General features: G+C 37.7%; 1 protein-coding gene and 1 pseudogene across 34 annotated transcripts in view; one reads left to right on the forward strand and one right to left on the reverse strand.

The window, feature by feature from the left end:
- The window catches only part of SWT1 (SWT1 RNA endoribonuclease homolog), a 127,361-nt gene that overhangs the window by 62,727 nt on the left and 51,873 nt on the right, over positions 1–12,761 (forward strand). For all 34 annotated transcript variants that reach the window (XR_013417119.1, XR_013417114.1, XR_013417120.1 and 31 more), the window contains one exon: positions 10,220–10,351. Coding sequence is in view for 19 of the 34 variants with exons in the window: in XM_028851396.2 (XP_028707229.1) it covers positions 10,220–10,351 (132 nt within the window). In the remaining 15 variants the exon portion in view is untranslated. The remainder of the gene's footprint in view (positions 1–10,219; positions 10,352–12,761) is intronic.
- On the reverse strand, positions 4,880–6,440 carry LOC714262 (large ribosomal subunit protein uL18-like; annotated as a pseudogene).

Below are 12,761 nucleotides of genomic sequence, written 5' to 3' on the forward strand. Positions count from 1 at the left end.
CTCTTCTAGCTATTTTGTGATGTGCAATACTTTACTTTGAGCCATAGTCACCCTGCTATGCAATAGAACACCAGAACTTATTCCACCTATCTAATTGTAACTTTGTACATGTTGACCAACCTCTCGTCATTCTCCTCTCTCTGTTCTCTAGTGACCACTGTTCTACTCTGCCTCTGTGAGATAAACGTTTTTTTGTTTTTGTTTTTGTTTTTGTTTTGATTCTACATATGAGTGAGATCATGCAGTGTTAGTATGTCTGGCTTTTTTCACTTAACATGATATTCTCCAGGTTTATCCACATTGTCACAAATGACAGAATAGCATTCTTTTTATGGATGAAAAGTATTCCATTGTGTATATGATGTACCGCATTTCCTTTATGCATTCATCCATTATTGGACACTTACATTGATTGCATATCTTGGCTATTGTAAATATTACTACAGCAGACACAGGAGTGCAGGCATCTCTTTGACATACTCATTTTATTTCCTTTGGATGAATAACCAGTAATGGGATTGCTGGATCAGACGGTAGTTCAGTTTTTAATTTTTTTGGGGAGACTCTGTACTATTTTACATAATGGCACCACTAATTTACAAATCCCACTAACTATGTATAAAGTGTTCCCTTTTCTGCACATCGTTGCCAACACTTTTTTTTTGTTTGTTTGGTTTTTTGAGGCAGGGTCTCACTCTGTCACCCAGGTGGTAGTACAGTGGTATGATCACGGTTCACTGCAGTGACCTCCTGGGCTCAAACGATCCTCCCACCTCACTTTTTTTTTATTATTATTTTTTTGTAGAGATGATGTCTCACTGTGTTGCCCAGGTTGATCTCAAACGCCTGCAAACTCCTGGGCTTAAGCAGTCCTCTTGCCTTGGTTTCCCAAAGGGTTACAGGTGTGAGCCATCATACCTGGCCAACACTTTTCTTCTTTTTGATAATAGCCACTCTAACTGGAGTGAGGTGGTGTCTCAATGTGGTTTTGATTTGCATTTCCCTGATGATTAGTGATGTCAAGCATTTTTCATATACCTGGTGGCCATTCGAATGTCTTCTTTTGAAAAATTTATGTTAAGGTCTTTTGCCCATATTTTAAACTTTAAGTTCAGGGGTACACGTGTAAGTTTATTTTTTCGGTAAACTTGTGTCATGGGAGTTTGTTGGACAGATTATTTCATTACCCAGGCATTAAGCCTAGTACCCATTAATTGTTTTTCCTGATCCTCTTGCTCCTCCCACCTTCTACCCTCCAATGGGCCCCAGTGTCCATTGTTCCCCTCCATGTGTGCTTGTGTTCTCATCATTTAGCTCCCACTTATAACTGAGCACATGCGGTATTTGGTTTTTTGTTCCTGCATTAGTTTGCTAAGGATAATGCCCTGTATACCCCATGGAGTATTAAGCAGCCATAAGAAAGAATGAGATCATGTCCTTTGCAGGAACATGGATGGAGCTGAAGGCCATTTATCCTTTTGCCCATTTTTAACTGGGTTATCTTGTTTTCTTGCTGTTAGTTTCTTATATATTCTGGATATTAATCCCTTGTGAGATGTATAGTTTGCATATATTTCCTCCCATTCTCTTGGTTGTCTTTTCACTCTGTTGTTTCCTTTACTGTGTAAAAGCTTTTTAGTTTGATATAGTTCCATTTGTCTATTTTTGGTTTTGTTGCCTGTGCTTTTGAAGGTCTTATTAAAATTCTTGCCCAATTCAATGTCCTGAAGCATTTCCCTTACGTTTTCTTCTAGGAGTTTCATAGTTTTGAGTTTTATACTTAAATCTTCAATTCATTTTGAGTTGGTTTTTCTATATGGTAAGAGGTAGGGGTCTAGTTTCATTCTTCTGCATGTGGATGTCCAGTTTTCCCAGCATCACTTATTGAAGAGACTTTTTCCCAATGTGTGTTCTTGGTACCTGTGTCAAAAATCAGATGGCTTTGGGTATGTTAATTTATTTCTGGGCTCTCTATTCTGTTTCATTGGTTTATGTGTCTATCTTATGCTAGCCAGTACCATGCTGTTTTGGTTACTGTAGCTTTGTGGTATATTTTATTGTTTGTTTTTTTCTTGATTAATTTTTGGTTGTTTGTGGTATGTTTTGAAATCAGGTAGTGTGATGCCTCCAGCTTTGTTCTTTTTGCTCAGGGATTGCTTTGGCTCTTCAAATTTGGCATGCGAAATTTATGATTTTTGTTTGTTTCTGTGAAGAGTGACACTGGAATTTTGATAGGGATTGCATTAAATCTGTAGATCACTTTGGAAAGTATGATTATTTTGATGATGTTAATTCTTCCAATACATGAACATGAGATATCTTTCCATTTATTGTATCCCCTTCTATTTCTTTTATCCATGTTTTAGAGTTTTCAGCATAAGATCTTTCACCTCCTTGATTAGGTTTGCTTTTTGGGTAGCTATTATAAATTGAATTGTTTTCTTGTTTTCTTTTTCAGATAGTTCACTATTAGCATATAGGAATGCCATTGACTTTTGTATGTTGATTAGTATCCTGCAACTTTATTGAATTCATTTATTATCTCAAAGAGATTTTTGGTGGAGTCTTAAGGGTTTTCCGTATATATGATCATGTTGTCTGTGAACAGGGGTAATTTGACTTCCTTCTTTCCAATTTGGATGCCCTTCATTTCTTTTTCTTGCCTAATTGCTCTGATACTTTCAGTACAATGTTGAATACAAGTGGTAAAAGTGGATGTTCTTGTTCCTTCAGTATGATGTTAGCTATGGGTTTGTCATATATGGCCTTTATTGCATTGAGGTATGCTCCTTCTGTATCTAATTTTTGGGGAGTTTTTAATCATGAAGGGATGTTGAATTTTGTCAAATGCTTTTTCTGCATCTATTGAAATGATCCTATCACTTTTGGTTTTGATTCTGTTAATGTGGTTTATCACATTTATTGATTTGTGTATTTTGAACCATTCTTGCATCCCTGAAATGGATCCCACTTGATCACAGTGAACTTTTTAATGTGTGGTTGGATTCAGTTTGCTAGCATCTTGTTGAGAATTTTCGTACCTATGTTTATCGAGGATATTGGTCTGTAGTTTTCTTACCGTGTCCTTGTCTAGTTTTGAAATTGGTAATGTTGGCCTCATATAATGAGTTTGCAAGTATTCCCGCTTCTTCAATTTTCTAGAATCATTTGAGGAAAATTGGTATTAACTTTTCTTTAAATATTTGTTAGAATTCAGCAATGATGCCATCAGGTCCCGGAATTTTCATTGATGGAAAATTTTATTACTGATTCAATTTCCTCACTTGTTATGGGTTTGTTCAGATTTCCTATTTCTTCATAATTGAATCCTGGTAGATTGTATGTGTCCAAGAATTTATCTGTTTCTTCTGTGTTATCAAACTTGTTATTGTAGTTATTCATTAATGGCTATTCATAATAGTTTCTTATGATTCTTCATATTTTTGTGGTAATGTCCTTTTCATCTCCGATTTGCGTATTCACTCCTCTTTTTCTTTTTTGTCTAGCTAAAGTTTTGTCATTTTTTTTTTTAGCACTTTCCTTACAACATTTTGGTCAACAGTGGAATATGTATGACAGTAGTCCCATAAAATTATAATACCGTATCTTTTACTGTACTTTTCCTATGCTTACATATGTTTCAATACCCAAATAGTTAACATTGTATTACAGCTGCCTGCAGTATTCAGTATAGTAATATCCTGTACCAGTTTGTAGCTAAGGAGCAATAGGCTATACCATACAGCATAGACATCTAGTAAGTCATACCATCTAGGTTTATGTAAATACACTCTAAGATGTTTGCATAACGATGAAATTGCCCAGCAGTACATTTCTCAGAATGTATTCTCATTGTCTTAAGTGATGCATGACTGTGTTACTGTTATTCATTGTAAGACTTTGTTAAAAGAAGATAAATACTTTTGTTTAAAAGGAAGAAATACTTCTAATACTTTAGTGTACATAAACATAAACTACTGGCTTTATAACCTGTCACGCTAAAGAAATAACAATAAATGGCATGAGAACTAACAATAATATTTACAAATTTATATTTTCATATAAAGCAAAGGGTTTTTTTTGTTTCAATCTTAACATATTTTTAAGGTTTTGGCTAATCAGACATTCTGGTTAGCAGAAAGTTACCATATATCCCTGATAGGGATTACCACTTTCAAAATAAAATAGATTAAAACTGTATCTAAGATATTTTAGCTGTCCTTTCTTAGAGTTCATCTGTAATGTGCATGAATTTGTGTTGGATACTAGAGAGTTTTGCGTAGTTTCTGGATAATAGACTTTAATAGCATTTCAGCAAGACAAAAATGCTTATATTGCCTTGTTAATACATATGTATTTAGGCCTACCTTACTGTTTCTCAAGCCTGGTTATGTACCAGACACATTATAGAAGTTTTTCAACATAATCGTTCATGGGCCTTTCATGTAAAGATGCTTATTTGGAAGTCTGGTAGGACCTGTGCACAATTAGTCATATAAAACTACTAGAGTGAGGCTGGAAACAGTGGCTTATACCTGTAATCCCAGCTCTTTGGGAGACTGAGGTGGGAGGATCACTTGAGGCCAAATGTTTGAGACCAGCCTGGGCAACACAACAAGACCCTCTCTTTAAAAATCAGTAGCAAATTTGTAGCTCATCAGGTCAGGCTTTTGGTGTCGTTTCTACTTACAAGGAATTTGGGTGTTAGATACTACTCCTGATTCAAGTTAAAACAAACAAAAACAAACAAACAAAAAAGCAACTTCCCTGCTGTTTCTCATTTAAGCCTCTGAGACTTTTTTTTTTTTTTTTTTTTTTTTTTTGCTGTCCATAAGTGTGTTTTCTTTATCTCCAAAATCCTTGTAGAAAATTGTTTGGTTTAGCTCTCAGCAGGCTGCTCCTGAGCTCTGAGGAAGCTTGCCTTCTTTTGAGTTATCTGATCTTTCTTCTGAGCAATGGACATTTTGGAAAAATTTCACCTCTTTTTTTTTTTTTTTTAATTTAAGTTCTAGGGTACATATGCACAACGTGCAGGCTTGTTACATATGTATACTTGTGCCATGTTGGTGTGCTGCACCCATTAACTACTCATTTACATTAGGTATATCTCCTAATGCTATCCCTCCCCCCTCCCCCTACCCCATGACAGGCCCGGGTGTGTGATGTTCCCCTTCCTGTGTCCAAGTGATCTCATTGTTCAATTCCCACCTATGAGTGAGAGCATGTGGTGTTTGGTTTTCCGTTCTTGTGATAGTTTCCTGAGAATGATGGTTTCCAGCTGCATCCATGTCCCTACAAAGGACACGAACTCATCCTTTTTTATGGCTGCATAGTATTCCATGGTGTATATGTGCTACATTTTCTTAATCCAGTCTATCATTGATGGACATTTGGATTGGTTCCAAGTCTTTGCTATTGTGAATAGTGCCACAGTAAACATATGTGTGCATGTGTCTTTATAGCAAAATGATTTATAATCCTTTGGGTATATACCCAGTAATGGGATGGCTGGGTCAAATGGTATTTCTAGTTCTAGATCCTTGAGGAATCGCCACACTGTCTTCCACAATGGTTGAACTAGTTTATAGTCCCACCAACAGTGTAAAAATGTTCCTATTTCTCCACGTCCTCTCCAGCACCTGTTTTTAACTTCTTTCTTGGGCGTCTTTTCATACACTGGATTCTCTTGTATGGCAGCATGAGCTTTCTTATACATCTCCTCCATCATGTCTGGAGTTACATTGTTCTTTATGTATTGAGAGAACTGTTTCTTGTAAGCATCTTTATCTTCTTCCATTAAGTAGCGCATGTAATCTGCAACATTCTGGCCCATGATGTGCTTCCAGTGTACTTTTGCATTAAATTCCTTGCTTTCTGAATCATAACCAGAGAATCATTTGGTACTATGAAGGATAGACAAGCCTCCATCCACAGCTCCCTTCAAGGTGCCAAAAACTTTATTGCCAGCAGAAGTTCTGGCAACACCTGTGTCCAAATAGCAGTTAAAGGCACCTGGCTGACCATCAATGCTTTCCACATTGTATTCATCGCCAGTCTCCTCCACTTGGCCTTCATAGATCTTGTCCATGCCAAACCTATTGAGAAGCCTGCAGGCCAGCAGCCGGCCAGTACAATATGCTGCAGCATAATTTTTCAGGCCAACCTCCCCGTTATTTTGGCAGTTCGTTTGCATACGCTGTACAGATTATCATATCCCCCTCTATACGAGCAAAAGCAATCTGACGAATGATATCTCTGTTTGTTACATGAACTATCATCCTGTATTTGGGTGTGTGGTATTTATTTTTGTCCTATATCCCCAAGCATTTCCAAATATAGTCATCATTTTTACCCTCTCGTCATCTTCTACATTTCACTTGGTATATCTTAAAGTAGGCCTTATTCTTTACAATTTTAACAAACCCCATCCTGCAGAACAGAGACCTGCAGGACCAGCAGCACTAGCGGGGGGAAAAGGCGAGACATTTTAAAAAATGTGTATCCTGAGGCCAGGCATGATGGCTCATGCCTATAATCCCAGCACTTTGAGAGGCAGAGGTAGGAGGATCGCTTGAGCTGAGGAGTTTAAGACCAGCCTGGGCAACATGGTGAGATTTTGTCTCTACAAAAAAATTTTAAAATTAGCTGGCCACAGTGGCATGCATCTGCGGTCCCAGCTACTCAGGAGGCTGAAGTGGGACCATCACTTGAGTCTGGGAGGTAGAAGCTGCAGTGCGCAGTAATCATGCCATTGCACTGCAGCCTGGATGACAGAGTGAGACCCTGTCTCAAAAAGAAAGGATATCAAAAAAGTTTGGGAACCTGTGGTAAACATCTTTAAGCAGTATGTCACATTAAAATATATATCCACGCACTCAGTATGTTTTTCTTCAACCTTAAGATACATTTTCTACCAGATGCAGTGGTTCACGCCCATAATCCCAGCACTTTGGGAGGCTGAGGCAAGAGGATCGTCTGAGCTCAGGAGTTTGAGACCAGCCTGGGCAACATAGCGAGACCTCATCTTTACTAGAAATCAAAAAAGTTGGCCTTGTGTGGTAGCCATCGCCTGTAGTGCCAGCTACTAGGGAGGCTAAGGTGAGAGAATTGCTTGAGCTCAGGAGATCAAGGCTGCAGTGAGCTGTGATCGCACCACCGTACTCCAGCCTGGGCAATTGAGCATGACCCTGTCTCAAAAAAAGGATACATTTTCAAGTGAAGGACCTCTACATTTTAGCCATGGATCCAATAGTTAATACATTGCACAGTGTCTATAAAAGTCTAGAATCAAGGGAAAATGGTGTATTTATTGTATTTTTTTCATACTTTCAGGCACTTGGTAGTAGGTCATTTGATCATGATGCCTTAAGAGGAAAGAAGAAAGGGAGGAATAGTAACATGGATTTAGGGAGGAGTGGTAGTTACAGTGTTAGAGAGTGTTCAAGAAAACCTTCATTTAAAAAATGACATTTGTACTGTCTTGAAGGAGGTGGGGATGGGAGCGTTTAGTTATTTACAGGAAAAGCGTTTCAGATAGAAGAACAGAAATTACAAAGAGCTGGAAAGAACATATCTAATATGTTGGGTGAACTGAAAGGCCAGTGTGGCTGGAGCAAGGGGGCAGAGCAGGAGGAGATGAAGTGGGGAGGGACAGTGTGCTGATTGTGTGGGGCTAGTAAGCCATTGTAAGAATTTAGGGCTTTTACTCTTAGCAAAAGCTACAGCACAATTTTAAGCAAAGAAATGACAAGATCAGGCCTGTGTTTTAAAAAAGATTGCTCTGCCTTGTTGCGAGCAGGCTGTGAAGTGATGAGGGTGAGGCAGGAAGAGGGCGAGATACCAGTTAGGTGTCTACTGTGATAATCCAGGTGGAAAATGTTGATGATTTGGGTCAGGGCAGTTGTGGGAGAGATGTTAAGAATTGGTCAAATGCTGGATATATTTTAAAGGTAAAAACAAGATTTGCCGATACATCTCAAGAGACAGGAGCAAAAATAGTAGTACCCACAGCAAAAGATGATTGTACCTGCCAATCCTATGACTGGTATGGTTATTTTCATCCTCATCTCATGCTCATTTCTCCCACATTTTGTCATTTAGGATAAACCCTGGAGGAAGGGCTTTTAGTGCCCTCATCCTTTTACCTAAATTGTATAAATCTATATAAAAATTATAATGGAAGTTTTTGGAATGATGGTATCTAGTATATAGTATTTTGATTTACTGATGGCTTTCCTGGTAGATGTTGTTTCCTGTTTTCTCTCCCAGTCTCCTCCTGCCTCCCCAACCACTCCCTCACAACCACACCTCCACACACACAATTTGCTTGTATATCCAGAAAAAGATGAAGAAAGAACCATGTATGTTAGTAATGCTTATCTCTGGTTGGTAGACTGTGGGTATTACATATTCTCTTTTTACATTCTTTTGGCTTTAAATGTAGAAAAAGATTTTAATTGTAAATATTTTAAAATAAAATAAATTTGGTTTTATCTAAAAAATAACAAATGCACCACACAAATACCTGGAATAGGTAAATCCATGGAGACAGAAAGCAGAGTGGTGGTTGCTGGGTTTGGCGGAGCAAGAGGAGAATCCTGGGGTGTAACCACCCGGATTCAGTTTCCTTTTCAGGTAACGAAATGTTCTGTAACTAGATAGTGGTGATGGTTACACAGCATTGTGAGTGTACTAAATGCCACTGAATTATATGCTTCAGAATGTTCAAAGTGGTGAATTTTATGTTAAGTGTGTTTTACAACAGTTATAAAAGGAATACTTTGGAAAGTACAAAGTAGGGAAGGAAATTCCTTTGAGTGCTGCTGCCTAAAGTCTACTGTAGTCAACATTGTGAATTTATTAAGCACACTCAGCCATGTTTTTTAGGAATATTATTAGTTTCCTACAGCTGCTCTAGCAAAGTATCACAAACTGGCTGACCCAAAACAGCAGAAATATTTTCGCTCACAGACCTGGAGGCCAAACATTTGAAATCCAAGTGTCTGCAGGCTTGGTTCTTCTGGAGTTTCTGAGGGAGGATCTGTTTCATGTCTTTCTCTTTTCTTCTGGTAGTTGCGGGAAGTCCTTGCCTTGCAGCTGTATCACTCCCATCTCTGCCTTTTTCTTCACATAGAGTAGGGCCCGTTCTAATCCAGCATGAACTCATTTTAACTTAACTAGTTACATCTCAAAGATCCTGTTTCAAACAAGGTAACATTCTGAGGTTCTGGGTGAATGTAGGAGTTATGGGGGGACACTATTCAAACCAAGCATAATGTGTTTTGGATTTTTACATTGTTGTCCTTATGTTATAAAGTAAATTTTCTCTACTTTTATTTTTCTATTTCATAGGTGGCATAAGCATCATTTTAGTAGTTTGGTGTTTTGTGTGTGTGTGTGTGTGTGTTTGTTTTGTTTTGAGACAGGGTCTCACTTTGTTGCCCAGGCTGGAATGCAGTGGCACGATGACAGCTCTCTGAAGCCTCGAACTCCTGAGTTCAAGTGATCCTCCCACCTTAGCCTCCCAAGTAGCAGGGACTACAGGCAGTGCCACCACGCCTGGCTACTTTTTAAATTTTTTTCTAGAGACAAGGTCTAACGATGTTGCCCAGGCAGGTCTCAAACTTCTGGCCTCAAGTGATCCTCCCTTCTCGGCCTTTCAAAGTGTTGAGATTACATGGGTGAGCCATCATGCCCAGCCTAGTTTGGTATTTTATCAAGTGGCCAACTTACTGATTATTTAACACTGTTTATATTGTTATACGTTTAAGGTGTTACTAATTGTTGCCTGATTCTGAATAACTGTTATTAATTTATGATAAATTTCTACAAGTGAAATTACTAGGAAACTTCTAGTTTCAACAGGAATAATCTGATCTCTAATTTTTTTCTTCATCCGTCTCATCCTGAGTACTGACTTGAATGCATATTGATAGCATTACTTCTCCTCTATCTCTTGTGGTCTCTTAGAATGAAACAATATCACACAACTTTCATAGTATTACTTTAGATTAGACCTGTATAGTGTCTGAACTAGATCCTTTACGTGAATATTATCCCAGACTTTCATATTTCACTATCTTTTACTTCTAATTTAAATAGATCAGCATTCTGAGAGATTAATGATAATAAATACTACTTTATACATTTGCAACAGAAATACTTGAATTACTTTAAATATGTATGTATACCTATGAGTATCTTTTTTTCTCTATTTTAGCACGAATGTGTTTCAGAGATTGGGCTCAAATTCAGCTCTGACTACATCAAATATAGCATCATTTGAAGAAGCTTTTATATATCTTCAAAAGTTAATGGCAGCTGTGAGGGATATTCTTGAAGGAATTCAAAGGTAAATACTTTATTAATTTTAAAGTGTTATTTACTTATTACTTTTCTCTTTCTCCTAGGCTTACCGACTTTTTCAGAGTTGCTAGGAGTCACCTAGCAAATTTTATAAACTAATGACTTTTAGATTCAACTGTTTCTCCTTCTTCTGCCAATAATCCCTATTTCTAGTTGAGATCACAAGAATGTTTCCACCTTTTCCCTCTCTAGAAAAAATATACCAGCTTTTTTGTAAACTTCATGAACTTTTTCATTATTGTGTAACTATAACTCCTAGAACAGGGCCTGTCCTGTAATGGGCACTCCATAATTACTTATGGAATAAATATATGTTAAGGTAATTATCATTGCTCTTGAAAACAAATATGTTAATATTTTAATGCGATTTTTTTCTTTCAATGTAGTTTTACAGAACTACAAACTGAAATAAGTTTGAAAAGCAACATAGTTGCTGGGCGTGGTGACTCACACCTGTAATCCCACCACTTTGGGAGGCTGAGGCGGGTGGATCACTTGAGGTCAGGAGTTTGAGACCAGCCTTGCCAACATAGTGAAACCCTGGCTTTCCTAAAAATACAAAAAATTAGCCGGGCATTGTGGCAAACACCTATAGTCCTAGCTACTTGGGAGGCTGAGGCAGGAGAATCTCAAAAAAAAAAAAAAAAAAAAAAAAAAAAAAAAAAGGCAATATAGTCTTACGATGCTTTGAAAATTTATACACATGTGATTATTTAAAATATTTGTGATGCATATGGAAAATATAGTGCCAGCAAGCTATAGAATAGACCTTGGCACTTTATAGCATGAAATACAGCTTTCTTTTGTGGCACTAAAGGAGGATACTTCTAACCTTTGCAGTTTTATTATGTACCAAGATTGTTTGACCTGAATTAGATATACAGGTTGACAACACAAAAATACTGTTCTTTATAAATTAAAACAAAAACAAAACTGAGTTGATTTTGCTATGTTCAAGTTTGAGAAACTTGAATTTTCAGAAGTTTTTTTTTTTTTCATTTCTCTTTAATGGTTTTTGGAAACTATTGTTAATATACAAGGCATTTTTGTCTTGTTAATCTAGAAGGCATTTTTGCCTCTTTTTGGATCAGAGTTGGCCTAAATAATTCTTTTTTTTTTTTTTGAGACAGAGTCTCGCTCTGTTGCGCAGGCTGGAGTTTGGTGGCACGATCTCGGCTCACTGCAAGCTCCGCCTCCCAGGTTCACGCCATTCTCCTGCCTCAGCCTCCCGAGTAGCTGGGACTATAGGCGCCGCCACCACGCCCGGCTAATTTTTTGTATTTTTAGTAGAGATGGGGTTTCACTGCGTTAGCCAGGATGGTCTCGATCTCCTGACCTCGTGATCCACCCACCTCGGCCTCCCAAAGTGCTGGGATTACAGGCGTGAGCCACCGCGCCCGGCCGGCCTAAATAATTCTTAAAATAAAAAGTTATCTAAACCTTCTGCCACCCTTAAGTTATTAATGAATTTAAAGTATGGCAGATCCTAATACAAGTTAAATGTTACCTCTGAATGCAACTAGTCCCTTTATAATTTAAAGCCTTGTTAAAATAAGAGTGGCTCTATAAGGGTGAACTATTCAGTTCTGATTTTAGCTATGTAAAAACTTTTGTCCACTGTAGATTGCATAAAAGCCATCTTTGACAGTGTATTTTCTACAGAAAGTAAGGCTATAAATCTGTATTTAATAAATCAGCAGATGTTCCTTGAGCACCTGCTATACTTGGTGTCATACTAGGCACTGGGGACCAAAGAGAAATAAGATGTGACCTCTGACTCCAAACAGCTGTAGAAATAATTCAATCATACTAAAACAGATCTTGCAATCAAAAGATATTAGTATTTTAATAGGGATATATATATATATATATATATATATATATATATATATATATATGCAGTGGCGGGAGGAAGGGTTGGCAAAAGATGAGGCTGGATTGAGGTTGGAGGATCGTGTCTCAAGCCATGCAAAGCAGTTTCCATTTTATCTGATAGGCCAGTATTTCGGACATTCAGAGCTGTTAATTATGTGCCAGAAGTGTTTCTGGTTCAAAAAACTTTGGAAATAGTGTGTACTATACTACCTTCTGGGGAAATCACTTGTATTATTAGCATATTAATGGCTTTGTAAACCTCTGCTGTAAGGACATATTTTTAATTTTAGGAACTTTAAAACATATTGACGCCTGGATCCTCCACCCCAGAGATTCATATGTAATTAGTCTGGGGTGTGCCTGGCAATCAAGATTTAAAAAATTTCCCCAGGTAATTCATATGTGTCAGTAAGGTTGAGAACCTCTAGCCAATATGCTTATTTAGTGGTTCTCAAAGTGTAATCACAAGACCAGCATCGTCACCACATCTAACTTGTTAAAAGTGCAGATTTTCAGGCCCT

The sequence above is a fragment of the Macaca mulatta genome, chromosome 1 (genome assembly GCF_049350105.2).
Source record: "Macaca mulatta isolate MMU2019108-1 chromosome 1, T2T-MMU8v2.0, whole genome shotgun sequence".
Lineage (NCBI taxonomy): Eukaryota > Metazoa > Chordata > Mammalia > Primates > Cercopithecidae > Macaca > Macaca mulatta.